General features: G+C 35.0%; 1 protein-coding gene across 24 annotated transcripts in view; it reads left to right on the plus strand.

Annotated features, from left to right (window-relative positions):
* Window positions 1-1,217: 1,217 nt before the first annotated feature.
* Window positions 1,218-17,715, plus strand: part of LOC18444477 (uncharacterized) — a 42,942-nt gene continuing 26,444 nt past the window's right edge. For 3 of the 24 annotated variants that reach the window (XM_020673702.2, XM_020673709.2, XM_020673705.2), the window contains exons 1-13: window positions 1,218-1,293; window positions 1,473-1,547; window positions 1,702-1,775; window positions 2,179-2,250; window positions 2,364-2,392; window positions 4,552-4,602; window positions 4,877-4,927; window positions 7,179-7,238; window positions 7,394-7,476; window positions 8,068-8,215; window positions 10,875-10,925; window positions 11,139-11,243; window positions 11,571-11,718. In XM_020673702.2, the coding sequence (XP_020529361.1) occupies window positions 1,250-1,293; window positions 1,473-1,547; window positions 1,702-1,775; window positions 2,179-2,250; window positions 2,364-2,392; window positions 4,552-4,602; window positions 4,877-4,927; window positions 7,179-7,238; window positions 7,394-7,476; window positions 8,068-8,215; window positions 10,875-10,925; window positions 11,139-11,243; window positions 11,571-11,718 (991 nt within the window). In that variant the 5' untranslated portion in view covers window positions 1,218-1,249. Of the gene's footprint in view, window positions 1,294-1,472; window positions 1,548-1,701; window positions 1,776-2,178; window positions 2,262-2,363; window positions 2,393-4,551; window positions 4,603-4,876; window positions 4,928-7,178; window positions 7,239-7,393; window positions 7,477-8,067; window positions 8,216-10,874; window positions 10,926-11,138; window positions 11,244-11,570; window positions 12,005-12,032; window positions 12,303-14,356; window positions 14,835-15,166; window positions 16,337-17,715 lie in introns of those variants that run through there. The other 21 variants (XM_011628852.3, XM_088852086.1, XM_088852082.1 and 18 more) reach the window with 19 other exon arrangements.

Below are 17,715 nucleotides of genomic sequence, written 5' to 3' on the forward strand. Positions count from 1 at the left end.
AAAACTAACATTCATAAAAAAAAACCCATAAAAGCCCAATTAAGAAACTGAGATTTAGATAATGAGAATGCCAACTTAACCCATAAAAATAAAAATAAAAGGAAGGAATATTTATTAAAAAACCAGAATATAAGTGCAGTTATTTTTCAACATTTTGCATTTTTGGTTCAAAATTTAAATGGCTTGTACAAAATATAAAATATTTTGATTCATTTTTAATGGATTTTACAAAATATAAAAGCCCTTGCAAGTTTCATTTAAAAACCAAAAGTTCAGATTTTTTTTGGTACCAAATAAATTTCGTTCTTTTTTTCTACTATTTTTTGGATTTATCTTTTAAGGGCTTTTACAAATTTCAATCGTAAAAACCCTTACAAGTCGCAATATTAAAAGTTATAAGCACGTATGTAAAAAGCAAAAAGAAAATAAAAGAAAATAAAAAGCAAGGTATCTTATGTTTTTTTATTTTATATTTCTAGGTAATCTTTAGGGTTTTTACAAATTATAAAAGACCTTTAGAATAACCTAAAATTGCAACCAAAGATGAAAAAGATATTCTATAATTATAAAACCCTAATTTCCCAAAGCCACGAAGGAAAAACCATAATGTTCTCATTTGTTTTTGTATTTTCTAAATTAAACTAGTAAATATTAAATTAAATAAAAAAAAACCCATATGAAGCTTGGTTGATATCTTGCGGGAAATTCGTAAAAAAAAATCTTGAAGTCAGGCTTTGGTGGTTTGGAGACAGAGAGAGTCGGTCTTTAGTGGTTTTTTGGGGGGGGGCCGGGGAGAGAGAGATGGAGAGAGTGAGGAGTGAACAAGAGGTCGAACCGAAGTACTTTGAAATTGGGCTTTCAAAGACATACCCCAAATTGACCTTGACCCTATCAAACAACCCCACAATTTAAAAAAAACCAAAAAAAAAGGAAAAAGAAGTAAAAAATAGTTCGATGTTAAGAATGAGCAAGAATGTGACCTCAGCATAAATATCTGGAAAATATGAATCCTTGCATAATACAAGAAGTATTTCCGATCTAAGTGTTATTTTCCCTAATTTTCATCCAAATCCCGCATCGGTTAGGCTTTTGGAGGGAGGACGCATATAAACAGGTGCGTTGGCTGGTGCAACAAAAGTACTGTCAGGGAAAATCCGGAATAATACGTCACGGTAAGAATTGCGTTAATGGCAATTTTGGGACAGGGAGAATCCAATAATGTTGCGCTGCAATTCCACTCTCTCACTTGATGCCGCTGCTCTCTGCATATCCCTTCCGTTGTTACCCTACCAGGTAACCCAACCTCTCTCTCTCTATCTCTCTCTAAGAGTAGGTTGTGGATGAGTGTTAGACGACAATGCAGTATGCTGTCGAAATTCACATGACCCACCGTGTTACTTCACCTTCTAATTCTTTGGTAATATTTAAAATGGCTTTTGGATTTTTAATGGGGAACTTTCTCCCTGTTGCAGGTGTGAGATGGGTAGGGGATTTTCACGTCTGCAATGGAAGAAACAAGCTCAGCTAAGATTATGCAATGTTTCCGGGTAAGAATCTCAAAACCCAGTCAGTTTTTCCCTACATTTAACTATTGAGTTACTTATTATCATTTTTAATTCAACATAATCATCTTCACTCCAATGTAGAGTGAGAAGAGCCCTTTTTGGTTTTTCTTTTTTAATTAAACTGATGTACCTGCAGATTTATAACTGAACTGATTGAGGTGCACTGTGATCGCCCTTTGTTGCATGTCCTCTTCATCCCAGGAAATCCAGGTCCTTTTTTGTGACTATTCACAGAAACCTAAAAATCTTTAACTACAAAGTAAATACAAGCCAGAATACGCATAATACATGCAATAATACGCATACATGAATGCATGCATAAATACATATATACATCCATGCATAGTTTACATAACTGCATACATGAACACAACTTATGTATGTTGTGTATGTGAGTATATACACATGTATATTTGTATGCGTGCATGTATGTTCTTGTATATATAGGAATTGTGCATGTCCACGCATACATTTGTGTGTACGTTCATATTTCTTTATGTATATCTTTTTTTAGATCCGGAAAGTGGAGATTTTATTGTAATTGTTGTGTTTTCTTATTGGGACACTATGTAATTCCAATCCCTAACTTATTGTACTAAATGATTTATTTTAGGAGTTGTTTCTTTCTACAAAGAGTTTGTGGAAGCGATATATGGGCAGCTTGATGAAAAGGCTTCCATCACAGGCAAGATATGGGTATCCATACATACTTGCCCACATTTATCATGGTACCTTTTATTGTATTTGTGAGTATGAAGTTACTAATTTGTTGTTGCTTTTCTCTTTGTTCATTTTCAGCAATAGGGCACATTTCTCATACAGAAAAGGTAATTTCTTTGCTGTATAGTGATGAAATAAATGACTACTTTATGAAATTTGATGCATATTTGTCAAGTACTATAAAATTGCACATTGGATGAAGTTATTATTCTGGTTTGTTTAGTGGAGTTAGTTAGCAGGTGATGTGAATGAAATTATCAATGGAACTCTTTATATTTTTTTCATTGTACCTACAGAACCAATACTGCAAGCTGCTATAATGCAGCCTATCAAACTAAATGACATGGTTGAATTGTGCCTTGGTTTTGGGCGTATTTGTACAAAATCAAGCTTATGATATAATTTAGTAACCTATAAAGTCATAGACAATATGCAAAATGGCAAATAATGTACTTTATTAGAACTGCTCTCTCTCTCTCTCTCTCTCTCTCTCTCTCTCTCTCTCTCTCTCTCAAGTAGCAGTAGGAGTAGGAGTAGGAGTAGGCGTAGAAGTAGGAGGAGTAGGAGGAGTAGCAGAAGCAGAAGTGGTAGCGGTAGTTTTAGTGGTAGTAGTAGGAGTAGTAGTAGTAGTAGTAAACTCAATTAAAAGATTGCATGTTTCTTTCTCCCACTATATTCATGAATTGACCTCTGCAATGAAATTGCTTCATAACTTGATGTTGAGAGATTTTGCCTCTTGATAGAGCTGCAACACTAACATCCAAAGTATACCCAACAAAACAAGAAGAAAGAAATGAAATGGAAAACATATTCATTGATGTTGATCCCTTTTGGTAGAATGTGACAGCTGCTACCACGTCGCTGGCAAGGTGCTTGAATGTGTCATCCTATCGTTCATCTCAAACAATTTGATAACTAACTTCACTATACTTTTTTCTCTTTATCTTTCTTTTAATTTATGAATTACCTACGGCAGTCTTTGATCACTCTAACATTTATCAACTCGAGACCCTGCATTTGATGCCCTGGAACCACATTATATTTCAAGTGTCATCCCAATTTGAAGATTTTAATTCCCTTGCAAGAAGAGTGGGGACAAATATGCATGGATATTGTCCCTTGTGCAATGTTTGTATGGTTTGCTTGCCAGCTATTCCTTTGTTGCCAGTAAACACTTCTGTTTTCTAGTATTCGGTGTTCTCCAACCTCGTGTCACTTCAGATCTTCATCAAATTCATGGTTATCGGTTTAGTGAACATCTGTTTGCACTATGATTATCGACATTTAGCATTAGGATTTAAGCCTTTATTTCAGTTGAGATTCTGCATCTATGTCAATATGCTCTACAGATTCACACACACAAACATCTCACCCATGTATGCATATTATTACAAGATTTTTAGGATACTGTTTTTTCTTTTTGTGGGCAGCAACCCAATGAAGTGATACACAAGAGTTTAGTGTCGCCATTGTGATCAATTATGGAAAGATGATCACACAAAAATCGAGATGTTGTCCATTTTCTTCACTTATGGTGGCGGGTAGTTGCAAGTACTTTAATGATGTTAGAATGTTCAGAAAGTTCATTGGGCTAGAATTTTGAGTCTAGCTTCTTATCTTTGTTCCTAAGTTGTGGCTACCATTAGATAGGAGAAGTTTCTTATGTTTATATATTTAAAATTGTTTACTTCAATTAAAATAGTTTCAACATTGGGTTGCTGATTGCTTAGGCTCTTACTGACAAAAATTGCCACACTTCATGCATTGTACATTAATTGTCGGTGATGGATGAGTTATTTAACCACCTGCAAAGTATCCACTTGTGGTTTATACTTGGGAATTATTAGCAAGAATAAACAATTGGCTTTGCAATCCAGACCTGGAAGATCCATATACAGGTTGAATCCATTATCATGATTGCATTTAGTTCAGGTGTATTTCTAGTAAACAAAATACATTTATACGTCTTTCAGTTGCTTGATAGCTTTATTTGTTTAAAATACTTGAATAGGAGTAACTTATTTTAGTCTCTTCTAGAACAAGTATTTTATATGCAGTTCTTTCTCAAACAAGTCTTTGTTATGTACTTTGTTTGCCTTCTTATAATTTCTGCAATATCTAAATAGTCTTTCTTGCACGCATTTGCTAATGTAGCATTGCTTAATCTTATTACGTCTACTTAGCTTATCTCCACTTGGCAAGTAATGCTCCTTTGTCTATAATATATTTCATTGTTCTCAAACTCATACATACTCTGTTTCTTTAGAATTGGGAGAAAGGAAGGTTGTTTTCATTGCAAGAGCAAATTGATCATAAGGTACTATTTCAACACCAACTTTTTTTTATTTTGTGTAATCGGCAGTTTAGGTTGTAAAAAGTTATGTAAGTAACTGCATGTCTACTATTTTATGCATTTACATGTCTAGCTATACCAGCTTGACTAAATAATTTCTTTCTTGCTAAAGTTGATTGATTATCAAATGAATTCTTGCAATAGAAAATCACTACTATTACTCATTGGATTTTATTTTCTATCATCAGCTACTATATTGGATTGATTTCTGATGACAGCTCATTTTAACTTTTTGTAGATAGAGTTTGTTGATCGACAGCTTCAAAATTCTGAAACTCCTATTGTTTTGGTAATAATTATGCATTTAAAATTCAATTGGATCTTCTAAATGCTTGTATATTTTTTTCACTACCTAGTTATTAAGTACATGTTCATATTCCTGCGTACTATCGTGTATGCATCTCTGGTGCTTAAGGAAAATCTATCATTGAAGGAACTTTGCCTATGAGATTTTTGCCAATTCAGTGGAGGAAGTTAGGTCAAAGCAGGCACTGCAAGAGAAATCTAAAACGAGAGCAGAAAAACCATGTAAATAATGTGGTGAAGAGTGAATTATAGTTCTCAAACTTGGAAATTTGGCAGCCCTATTTAGCTTATGTTCGGCTGTAATTCATTTGAGATGCATAGATGCTGGGCTATTCTTTTTTCTCGTTAAGCTCTTACCTCATTTTTATGTTGTCTTGCTCTTAGTATATTTTATAACCCCTTTCCCTTCACTTCTTCCTTTATCTCTTGATTCTCATTCTCGCTCTCTATTGTCCTCTCTGTCTTGTTCATTATGCCTGCCCCGCTCTCTCAGCTCCTTCCTGTCTCTATTAGTGTTCTAGTTCTTAGTTTCTCTCCTTTGCCCTCACAGTCTTCTCTCTCTCTCTCTCTCTCTCTCTCTCTCTCTCTCTCTCTATACCCTTGACCTACCTTTTCTTTCTCACTTGTTAAATTCTCTCTCTAATATTTCTCATGGTTTTCTTATTTGTATGGATCCTGCACATTTTTCTTGATAAGTTCCATTTTGTTTCATACAGTTAAATGAGGAAAATTTATCAAAATACTAATAAGAGATGAATTATTTAACATTCTATCCATTTGCAAATCAAGATTATGTATTTTGTATGGGTAGTTTGAAATTAAATCAAAAGATATGGGTAAGGTGTTAAATTGTTCATCTTTCTTTCTTTGAAACTGTCAACATTGTATTAAGATGGTGAAGGAGTACAAAAATGGCATCCCATAGCTAATACAAAAACCAAAAAAGACACAGTCAGGCCCACAATAACAAAAAAAGTTTCTTTTTTTGCGGGTGTGTGTGTGTGTGTGTTGGGCTACTCAAAAAATGCTATACGGCATGCTTATGAATAAAGTAGATGCAAAAAGGAATGTCATGGACACATGGGAGTTGAGTTCAGTGAGATGCTGTGATGGTTCCCTGTGTGCCATTCAAAAAGGATCCTTCTCTAGTGAGGTGGTTTGCTTCTGAGTTTGCTTCGCACTAAGTATGTTTCCATGAGATGTGCATATCCATGCAAATATGATGAACTTTGTAAAAAATGTGGAGTAACCTCCATGGGCAAGGATAAGTTAAAAAAACAAAAAAAAAAAAAAACTCCATGGGAAAGGAGAGGGACATTGGGCTCCAAACTAGGTTAAAGTTCTTGACTCCTTCAAGGAGAGCATGAGCTTCTGTCGTTGTTGAGTCGGCTTGGCCAATGGGTATGGAGAAGGATAGGAGCGTGTTGTCGGCATGGTTTCATAGGTCATAATCATTATCCGTGCCTTATCCCAATTATTTGGAGTCGGCTACATGAATCTTGTCGTTCCGCTTCTTGAAGGGCCATACCCTCAGTAATGCCATAAGTCACCATATCTTTTTGTACTACTTCCATCCATGTCCTTTTGGGCATTCTTTTTACTCTTTTAGAACCTTCCAGTTGAACCAAATCACCCCTCCTAGCCAGTGTTGTTCTAGATAGACACAACACATGGCCATCTCACCTAAGTCTACTTTCCTATATCTTATCGCCTATTGGATCCACCCCTAAGTTCTCTTTCACTAATTCATTCCGAATTCTATCATTTCTTGTCTTGCCACTAATCTATCTCAACATCTTCATCTCAGTTATAGTCATTTTATAGATATGTTGTTTCTTGACTGCTCAACATTTTGTCCCATAAAGCATAGCAGGTCTTATAGTTGTCCTAGAAAACTTTCCCTTTCGTTTTATTGGTATGTGGTGATCCCCTTCATCTGTCATGGGTAATTTGATAAATTTCCCTTCAAAAATTTTCAAGATTAGCGGATTATTGCCTTCTAAAGTGATGAGTCAGAGTCCAAAGTTGTGAACTATGATAATAATATGACAATCTGTTCAATGGATACAATTCTTCAAAGTAAATGCTTCTGCTTATTCTACCATATTTTTTCGTTATTGCAATTTCAAATTGTCAGCATTATCTCTACTTTTTTTTTGTTTGAAGAAAAAAAATCTTGATGTATCATTTCTTCCAAAATTTGGGAGTACCTGACATATGTTTTCTTAGTAAAGGTTGGGCATTCTATTGGTTCACATATATCACTGGAGATTTTCAGAAGATTTCCAGACAAGGTTATTAACTTTTGCCCTAAAAACATGACTCTTATTCTTTTGCTTTTTAATTTATTTTTATTATTTTGCTTCTATAATCGAACTTAAAGCTATTCTTGACTTTTTCTCATTAATAATGTTCTTCTAATCAAGTTATATTACTACTTTTCTTGCAGGTTGCGTATTGCATTGGACTCTATCCATTTTTGACATTGAACAAGGAGTCCTATCAACAAATCTTTATTGGGACGATAGCAATGTACCACTTCCCTTCTCTGTTTGTGAAGAAATAGCTCACTTTTATGTCTACTGTTTTGATTTTCTTGTGTATGCCACGTTGGATTGGTTATAATGTGCTCTTCTCCTTATGTATTTGCTAATATGTCTTTCTTAGTTTGCTAACTTGGTTTGCATGCATGTGGCTTTTTCATTTACCTGTAGCTTGCCTACCAAATTTGAAACATTTTCTTGTCTTAAAACATGGATATCTCTTATTGTGGGTGATTTAGATTTCTCTTAAATTTTCCACGGTAATCTATCATGCTTGAAAATGAGAAGGTGGGTACCTAGCAAAGATAAAAACATCAAACATTACCTAACTTGTTTGTAGGCTTAGCTGTTTGGTGGAATCTAGTCATTCTAGCCATAAGCCTTTAGATCGCATTTCATCTCATGTTCCCTTCATGTTCCATTTCAAATATAAATTAGAAAATAGATTCATATGATACAAGCTGTAGATTGATTTTGGCTTAGTTTGGTGCTTTACTAATGATATAATTTGAGGTGGACCCATGTTGGTTGTTTATGCGCTTGATATTTTTTATGTTATCCAATGTTCTCAAATTTGCAGGTCACCCATATTATCTACTATCATTAGTTCTCTTGCAGCATTATTCGGGTTACTTCCGAATTTGATTTCTGCTTCCTTGGTGAAAAGAAGTGTTGGCTGCTCATGGTCATCTTCGGCAGTTACAGCTACATGCACCCATCTATTGAAGGTGAAATTTGGTTCTTTCTTTGCTTTAGGAAATACTTTAATGTTTTTAACATGCAAAACCTTCACTGGAAATGCTTAGTAGACACCGCCCGGAAATGAAGCTCACTAGTAGCCAATATTACAATGAATGAATTCACCCAAAAAAATATTACAATGAACAAACTCAGAAGTTATTCTTCGTCACTATATATCCTCTTGTTCTATTGAACTACCGATATTTGATTTGATTTGGTTGTTTTTTATCTGGTACTATTCCCAAACTTCTACAATTTCAAGGCTGATATCCAGTTTTTGAAATTCGGCCGCCCGAGTGCCCAAGTGAAAAACTTTAAAAAATGCCTCGGCGCTGTCTGGGCAAGGTCATTATGCACCCTGTCTTTGGGCACTTGTCTAGGCGCCGCCCCGTGACACTTTGCGGACGGGTGGAAAAAACCCTCGGTGATGGTAAAAAAATATAATTTCTCCCCTAAAAAGGGGGGAAAAGGGTTGTGGGGAAAACCGTGGCCTTTAGGGTGAGAAACCCCCCCCCCCCCCCAAAACCACTCTTGTGATTTATCGAAAGATTGATAAATTTTTTATTTTTTCGATTTCTTCTCAAAACAAAGACAATAATTTATGGGTGGATATGGAGTTTCTAGTAGTTGATTTTGAGATCTTTTGACGACCCAATAGACAAGGTTTGCACCGACATCGATTTAATTTTGATATTTTTAAAGTATTATCATATTTGAAGGAGGGTTTTGATTTTATTTTGCTACAACATATTATGTTATGAATTATGTGTTTTTTTTTTTTTCCTCTTCTTTGTTTTTTTTTTTTTCTTTTTTTTTTACAATATATTTACACGTTTGTAGTTAAAATTTTGATTTTTTTTTTTATGATTAATTGAATTTTTTCTCATTTGGACAATGAAATTGAGCATATGTCGTATTCTTTTATGAATAGTTGATTCTTTTTTTGTACAATGTGTTATGTTTTGATTTCAAGCATTTTAATGTCTTAAACTTACAAGTTACAATCTCTTTGAGACTTGTATCATTCGTAAATATGTTATGTGATTGTAGTATTGTATTGTACTATTATGTTTTCGTCTATCACTATCATAAGGAGTTTGGGGCTCTAAAATTTCTCTAAAAACTCCCAAAGGCTTTAAACCATGCCCCTAAGAACTCCCCTGTTTTTTTTGTTTTGGGGGGGGGGGGAGGGGGGTTTCAATTTTGGTAAAGGAACCTTGTCTCTAGGCGGGCGCCTAGGTGCCCGAATTCGCATTTTTGAACATTGCTGATATCTAATGGGATTACTTCCAAGAAATTTGCTAGCCAAGTGCATTTGAAGTTTCTTGAAGAGGATATAGTGTGTATAAATCTTGAGGTTTTGGGAGGTTGGCCTTTGCAAAAATTATTTGATCTTAGAAATTTTTAACAAATTTGAATCTTCAAATGATTCAATAGTAAACATTTAAAAATTGTAAGAAAAATTCTTATGGCTGTGGAACTTTCAAAACAGAAAAGAACTGTGAATTTCTCTTGTTGAGGCGATCTGCATGACTTTGTTTACTATTCCAATTTCATTTATAAGATCCTGTTATGTCAATGAATTATGTTTGCGTCTACTTATTTTTATGCCAAGTTTATTGTGTTATTCCAACTTTACTAGAAACGTCTCCCAAATTTGTGGTCAGGATTTATCCCTTTGCTTAAAAATTCCATATATGCACAATTTCTTATAACCATATTTTATATGTAATGCCCTTGTGTACATACTACTGCACAATCTTTGACATGTACAAGGCAAAGTTTTTACTTTTACCAGTAATGCTCCTATAAATAATGACATTGTTAATAGATCCTTGAATAGCTTTGTACAAAGAGATAACTTGAAAGAAAATGACTAATAAAATCCCTTACAATGCAAACAAGTAATGCTGCTATATAACAAAGGAAAGTGTTGCACTTTGGGGTTACAAGCACATCTCAATAAACTATGGAGATCAAAATTTTGAAATTTGCTATGGAACCCACTTATGTTTAACCCGGAGGTGAAGCATCTCAATAATAACTGTCTTGGAGGAAGAGTCAACATGTTCTGTTATCTCTCTTTGTTATGCCAATCTTAATTCAGCATTGTTAAGCTGTGCTAGTAACATTCTTGAAGGATCTCTCTCTCTCTCTCATGCTTTGTTGTAACTATAATGATATAAATAGTCTGTTTGGAAGTTAGAATGTTGCACTTCTTTCTGTCCTTTCCTTTTTGGAGCAAACAAAATCTTTTTCTTGCTCATCAGTGCTCCTTTCATGTATCTGTATAAACTGAGTACTATATGCGAGTTGAAGAACTGCCTATACGATCATAGAGGTTAGACTTTGATCTCTTTATGAAGGTTGTGGTTCTTGGTTTTGATTTTATGGGATCAACTTAGACCTGAGTTTTTAATTGTTACATTGCTCAGCTTGCCATAATGTGCATTATGTTCTGGAAGATTATTTTGTCTGATTGTGATATTATCTTATTACACTCAAAGGCTTGCTATTTTGCCAATTGTTTGAAGTTTTATTAGTGTAAACCTAAATTTGCTTAGTTTAAGGTGAATTTGGTCTTAGGAAAAAATATTCTATTGTAGAACAAATCAGAGTAATACGGTATCTTGTGCTAACCTGCAGTACCATACAGTACGAAATGCATTATTTATGGCCATGACAGAGTTTGGAAAGGTATACATTCCTTGCAAAATATTACTTCTGCAATATTTTCGTTATGTTGTGTTACCAAGAGCAAATACAGAAAGAAAATGTCTTACATTCGAGGTTATGGAAGAAAAGGCTAAAAACTTATGGGGTGTTTTTTTATGCACACGTGCATGTGTATGATGTCACTTTTAGAATCAGTATATAAATATTATTTTGCACTTAGTGCTTCATTGTCAGTTTTCAGAGGAGCCGGACTGGACTTTCATAAGAAGGAAAGGCAGTCAAATTTCATTTTTATTTGGCATAGACGATCATTGGGGACCATTATCAATGTTTGAAGAGGTGAACTTGACAATTGTTTATGCTTAGTATTTTAGAAATTAATCATGGTAATTGTTTAATCTTGTCAAAAAATCAAAAATAGAAACCAGAAAAAGTTCTTTGATCCTTTACTACTTTACTTGTCCCAAAAAAAATGCTTCCATTTTGTTGGAGCATTTCTCAATTAAAAAGGTTCACATTTGTTGCGTATTTAGCATCTCATGGACTTGAAATGCATGTGCATGCACACACACACAAACACTCACAGAGAGAGAGAGTGAGTGAGAGAGAGAGATAGAGAGAGAGAGAGAGAGAGAGAGAGAGATTTGATTTCTTTGAATTTTGTAGATTTCAAAGCAGGCTCCAGGTGTCTCTCAGTCATTGGAAGAGGAGGGCCATACACATGCCTTCAGTTGTACAGAAGCTGGCTCAGTCTGGGTTGCTTGCCATGTGGTAAATCTGATCAAGAACCAGATTTTTGGCTTAACTCTGCCAGGTTTGACCCCTGCATCATGATTGTTATTTTTTAATTAGTAGAAAAGTCTCCTTTTAGCTAGCAAAATTGTGACGCATTTGATATATCCAAATAATGTTCTGAACCCAATACCCGGAGATGGTAACTGAGAAACTAAGCATGTTTAAACTATATGTACTGGCTGAAAGACAACATTGCAGGGCTGATTATCCTTGACGCAAGCTGTCCTTATTCCTGCAAATTTGATTGAGGCTGTGCAATATATGATCTTAAACCATGCAATATATGTAACTTATTATTTGTTATCGAGAATGGGTCACTGCATTTTTTTTCAGGCCTCGAAAATGCCCGAGATTGATGCTAATACCTTCATGTCGGGGAAAAATCTCAATAGAGCATGTGTTCATTGTCACAATAAAAGGCCTGGTATTTGATAGTGCTTACAGAGAAAAGACTCATTAAGTCATTATAATCATATTCATTCTTTTCTCATTTTAAAGTTTCATATCACTGCCCTTTCATTTATTTGTTCCAAACTTAAGACTCAGTGAGTCAGTGGCTTGCCTTAGTCTGGTTCTGATTCAAATCTGAAAACAGGTTCCACACCTTGCTTCTAACATTACTTGACAAAGCAGTACTAGAACTAGTTCCATTTTGTTGATGTACATGCACGTGCACCCACAATTAAACACTATACACATAAAAATCAATATGTGATATTTATAGCTTCCAGTGCATACACCCTTTTGGGATAATTTAAGGATTCCAATTTGGATGACTTTGATGTGGCTGTGTCGATTGCATGGCCAACTGAGACTAGTTCATTATTTCAGTGCCCAGTATTTGGTAATGACCTAAGACCTGATTGGGTCAACCTGTACCTGATTAAGTAATCGGGCCTGCTTGGTAATGTAGTCCAAAAAAATGGAAGTTTTGATGATGCAAAATGAAGTCGCATAAAGAAATCAAACGACTGATTGAAAATAATGGTGGAAGCTTACAAGTCCAGCTTCAATTGCTACTTTGATTTAAACAGAAGTCTCAATACAAATAATATTCAACTCTGAATAAAACCCTCATACCAATGCTATCGTTACGATTGGATTCAGATCTGCCATTGTCATGAATGGCTGAATGTCAATGAGAGCAGGTTGGGTACACCTGTGCACCATTCAACCTATTCAATTCAAACATTTTTGGCATATCTTGTATGCCAATTACTCAATTCTCTTATCAGATGATATGAGTTCCTCAAATGTAACTTTGTCACCACCACCACACACTACCCCTAGTAGCCATCACACAAACTTGTAGTGTTTCGGGTGTTTGGGAACAAGCCTGCTCTAATATCATTAAATGTGGTGCCAAAAAAAAAAAAAAAAGAAACTTTAATGATGAAAACGAAATCACAGAGAGAAGTCAAAGAACTGAAAATTTGATAGAAAATAATGATGGAAGCTTTTACAAGCCAAGCTTCAATGTGGCAAATAATATTCAACTCTGAATCAAAACCAATATGCCAAACGTTATTTTTAGTCTAAACATAATGTAGGCTCCAAGAAAACCCAAATTTTTAATTCAATTTGAATTAAATTAGATTCTTAATGAAAATATAAGAAGAAATAACCAAACTACCCTCATAAATAAAATAATACCACCTTTCACCAAAATAAATGACAATTGAAATAATTTTCAAAACTACCCCTAAAATCCTAAGAAAAGAAACCCTAGAATCTCAATAATACATCCCTGAAATTAAATAAAGAAAAATTAAAAATGTGAATTCCCCTGTTTTGCATCACCTGGTGGGGCTTTAAACACGGCCTAGTCCACTAGTGCTAGGTCCAAACCTATTGCCGCCTAATCGAGTTGTTCGGTAGGACCAAATTGAGCTGGCCTAATGTGATCCAATTCCTGGAGTATGATATCCTTTTTTTTTTTTTTTTCTTTGTTATTTTCCATTATCCTTTTTAATTTTCATACTGAATTAACATAAAATTCTGAAATACCCTTTCTTTAATGGGTAAACTCTCTCTAAGTTCACATGAATATTATACTGTTATGTTACCCCATCTCAAAAAACCATTTTTTGAGGTGGAAGAGAGACCAAAAGTAAAAAATTCCATAGCATTCCTTCCAAAAAGAATCTCCTCAAAAAAGCGGGACAAAGGATTTGGAGGCACATAAAAATGCTTCATATCTATCACATGTCAAGTTAAGTATGAGCCATCCAATTCAATGGGCATTGGGTCTAAGTATTTGGACCGCTGATCTTATTTCGAGAAGTCCCTCCAATTACAATATTCTCAAAAGAAAAATGAAAAAGAAAAGGCTTGGAGCTCCAAAATGCTCCAAACCTAGTGATATTAGAGCTATCTATTTTAAATGGATGTGGATTTGAGGGATTTAGAATTCTTTGGGAGTTAAATCAAATCTGGTTTGTAGGTGATTTTAGAACTTTGTTTTGGGTCTCTCACCCACCTCTACCTTTCTGAAGTGGGGTAACAGAATAATATAATGTTTTTAGGAAGATAGAAAGTTTCCCTTTTTTAATTATTTGAGTAATTTAATAATTTTTATGTTAAATGTGCTGGGCATGTTGGGCTGAAACCCAACACTTCCTGACACTAATAAAGACTGTTTGGACCCGACACCCCAGGCCTGGCCCAATTATGAAGTGGGCTGGGGATCCGTGGCCTGGGCTTGACCAGCTGAGCCAAGGAGTTGAGCATGAACCTGGCCTATGATGAGTTGGGTATGTTGGCGCAGATGAGCCCAAGCCCCATGCTATTTGCATGGTCTAGAAACCTCCCAAGTGGATTTTTTTTTTTTTTTTTAATTTTGGATTTTATGTGTCACTGTTTAAACATTAAATAACAAATGTTGATGTGAAGAATGGGAAAGTGTACCATACACTTCTGGCGTGTGGTGGTGTATGTTATGTGGCCTACCATGGTGACTTCCACTGTCCATTCCTGATGATGGATGATGAAGTTTAACTAAACCGAGTCAATGTCTGTCATCAGGAGTTGATTTTCTTTGCACATCATCTGGAGCTAACAGTGGATGTCCTTGCAGTGAGTTTTGTATCTATTCTACTTCTACATATGCTAAACTGAAGACACATCTTTATGCTACCCTATTGCTACAGAGAACTTGAACCATGTTACCCTGAATAGATAGAGTTTAGACCAAAACATGTAGGTTGAATGAGGTTTGGATAGATAAACATAAAAAAACTAAAAAAACTAAAAAAACTACTATCTTTATCTAATTTTAGTGATAAGCATGAGAAATTTTAAGGGAAAAGAGAAGAACGTAAAGAGAGGCATGAGAGAGATGGTAAGAGAGAGCACTTTTCATAACTTGAAATGATGCCGCTTAGTTGTAAAGCTTGGATAAATATATAATATAACATAGACAAGATACATTGAGAGAAACTTAAGGAGAAATCTGATGAGTTACATAGACATTTTTAGAGGAACAAGCATGGAGGTGAAACGTGAATGGAGATGGAAACTCTCAAGACAAAGTGCAGCTCCCATCACCCATCCATCTTCATATGGTTGGATTAAAGCTTGGGTTCCAAATACAAACAACTTGAGAAACCGATTGTGGTGTACACGTCTTGTCAAGTAACCCCCTTCTAAGATTCTAAGAATGCATCTTGAATTCGTAAACTCATCATACTCTTTTCCCAAACTCATCACTCTCCTGCCTATACATATTTTTACTATTGTTGTTTTTTATTATTTTATAATTTTTATCCTATTTTAGAATTTCTTTCATTCTTCTCCTCCTCCTCCTCCCCCCTCTTCTTCTTCTTCTTTTTTTGGTTAAGTTTCTTAGAGATTTTTCTCTCTAGATTTTCCTAATCACAATGTTTATTAGAGTATTCAATGTTGTTATTTTTCCTTTTATTAGTTTCTAGTTTTTTTCTTCGCACCCTTGGAAAATAGCATGCCTATAAAAGTCTTCTTCTTGCATGGTATTGTTTTATTATAGTTATTCTCATTTGCACTATAAGATGGTTTTTCTGCATTGCATTGTTTATCGTAATTGAATCTATATTCCTTTGCCTTTGTTAACATAAATTATGATCTTTTAACTTCATGAGAATGATGAGTTTGACATTCATGACCGTATTATAGTTCTGTTTATTTTTAAATAATTTGAGATATGATAAGAGTCAATAAGCATCTTGCTCATTTTTTGTAGTTTCAATAAGATTGAAACAATATTGTAACAATAAATATTGCTTAGTGAAAATAATAGTTTTCGTGAATTGAAAAATTTTATGCTTAATGCTCCTTAATGATAAGATCTATTAAGAGTGAGGATCGGAGGATCTTGGTGAAAGATGATGAGGTCAACGGAAGGTGGAGAATTTATTTTAAAAAATTGTTAAATGACAAACACTAGGGGAACACAACATTAGGATGAACCTTTGAATGAGCGTGGAGGTCATAGTTACATTCACAGGTTTAGGATATCTAAAGTAAAAGAAGCTTTGAGAAATATGAAGATAGGAAAGACTTTTATAATAGATGGTATCCCGATAGAGGTTTGGAAGTGCATGGGAGACATTGGCATAAACTGACTTACCAAGCCTTCAACAAGGTGTTGAGAACAAAGAAAATGCTAGACTAATGGGGAAAATGTACTATGGTACCTATTTACATGAACAAAGGGGACATACAAAATTGTACGAACTATCAATGAATCAAACTTATGAGCCGAACTATGAAGCTGTGGGAGAGAGTGGTTGAGCAATGACTAAGGCGTGAAACGAGTGTATAGGAAAATCAGTTTGGTTTTATATCAGGGAGGTTAACTATCAAAGCCATTTTTCTACATGGGCAATTGATTAAGAAGTCTAAGGCGTGAAACGAGTGTATCAGAAAACCAACTTAGTTTTATGCCAGGGAGGTCAACTATCATAGCCATTTTTCTACTTTGGAAATTGATTAAGAAGTTTAGGGCAAAGGAAAAGGACATCCACATGGTTTGTATTGATTTAGAGAAAGCATACAATAAGGTACCTAGAGATTTAATTTAGTGGATGTAGGAAAAGAAAGGAGTCATCAGAGGCTATGTGACATAGTGAGGGATATTTACGAGTGAGCGCTAACTAGTGTGCGGACAATTAGTGGAGAGACAAGTGAGTTTTCAGTGACAATAGGCTTACATCAAGGGTTAGTTTTGAGCCCATATCTCTTTGTTTTGGTTATGAACGAGTTAATCAAGCACCTGTAAGATGAGGTACCATGGTGTATGTTGTTCGTAGATGACAGTTTTGATTGATGAGACTAGAGGAACGCAAAGTTTGAACATTGGAGGGATGCTCTAGAATCTAAAGGTTCTAAACTAGCCAGACTACAACAGAATATATAGAATGCAAATTTAGTAATAATAGAAGTAGAAATGACAAAGTTGTTAAGATTGATGATCATGAAATACCTAAAATAGATTGTTTTCAATATCTAGGGTTGATAACCGAGGAGAATGGAGAGATTGAGGAAGATGTTGCACAAAAAACTAGAGCTCAGTGGGCAAAGTGGAGACGTGCATCTCGAGTTTTATGTGATCGCCACATACAATTGAGACTAAAGGGGAAGTTCTATAGGATGACTGTAAGACCAACCATGTTTTATGGGATGGAATGCTAGGCAGTCAAGAAACATCATATGCATAGGATGAGTGGAGCTGAGATGAGGATGTTGAGATGGATGAGTGGTAAGACAAGAAAGGATAGAATTCAAAATGAATACATACGAGAGAACTTAGGTGTGGCTTCAATAAACAATAAGATGAGGGAAAGCAGACTTAGGTGCATTGGCCATGTGTAGCGTAGACGTAATAAAACTCCAGTTATAAGGTGCAATTTGGTTCAAGTGGAAGGCTCTAAAAAGGAAGGGGAAGACCCAAAAAGACAAATAGAAGTAGTAAGAAAAGATATGTTTGACTTTTGGTCTTACTGAAGGTACGACACTTGATAGAAAAGAATGGAGGAATAGG

Source organism: Amborella trichopoda, chromosome 11, assembly GCF_054954075.1.
Source record: "Amborella trichopoda isolate Santa Cruz 75 chromosome 11, AtrichopodaSantaCruz75HAP2 v2.0, whole genome shotgun sequence".
NCBI classification, from domain to species: domain Eukaryota; kingdom Viridiplantae; phylum Streptophyta; class Magnoliopsida; order Amborellales; family Amborellaceae; genus Amborella; species Amborella trichopoda.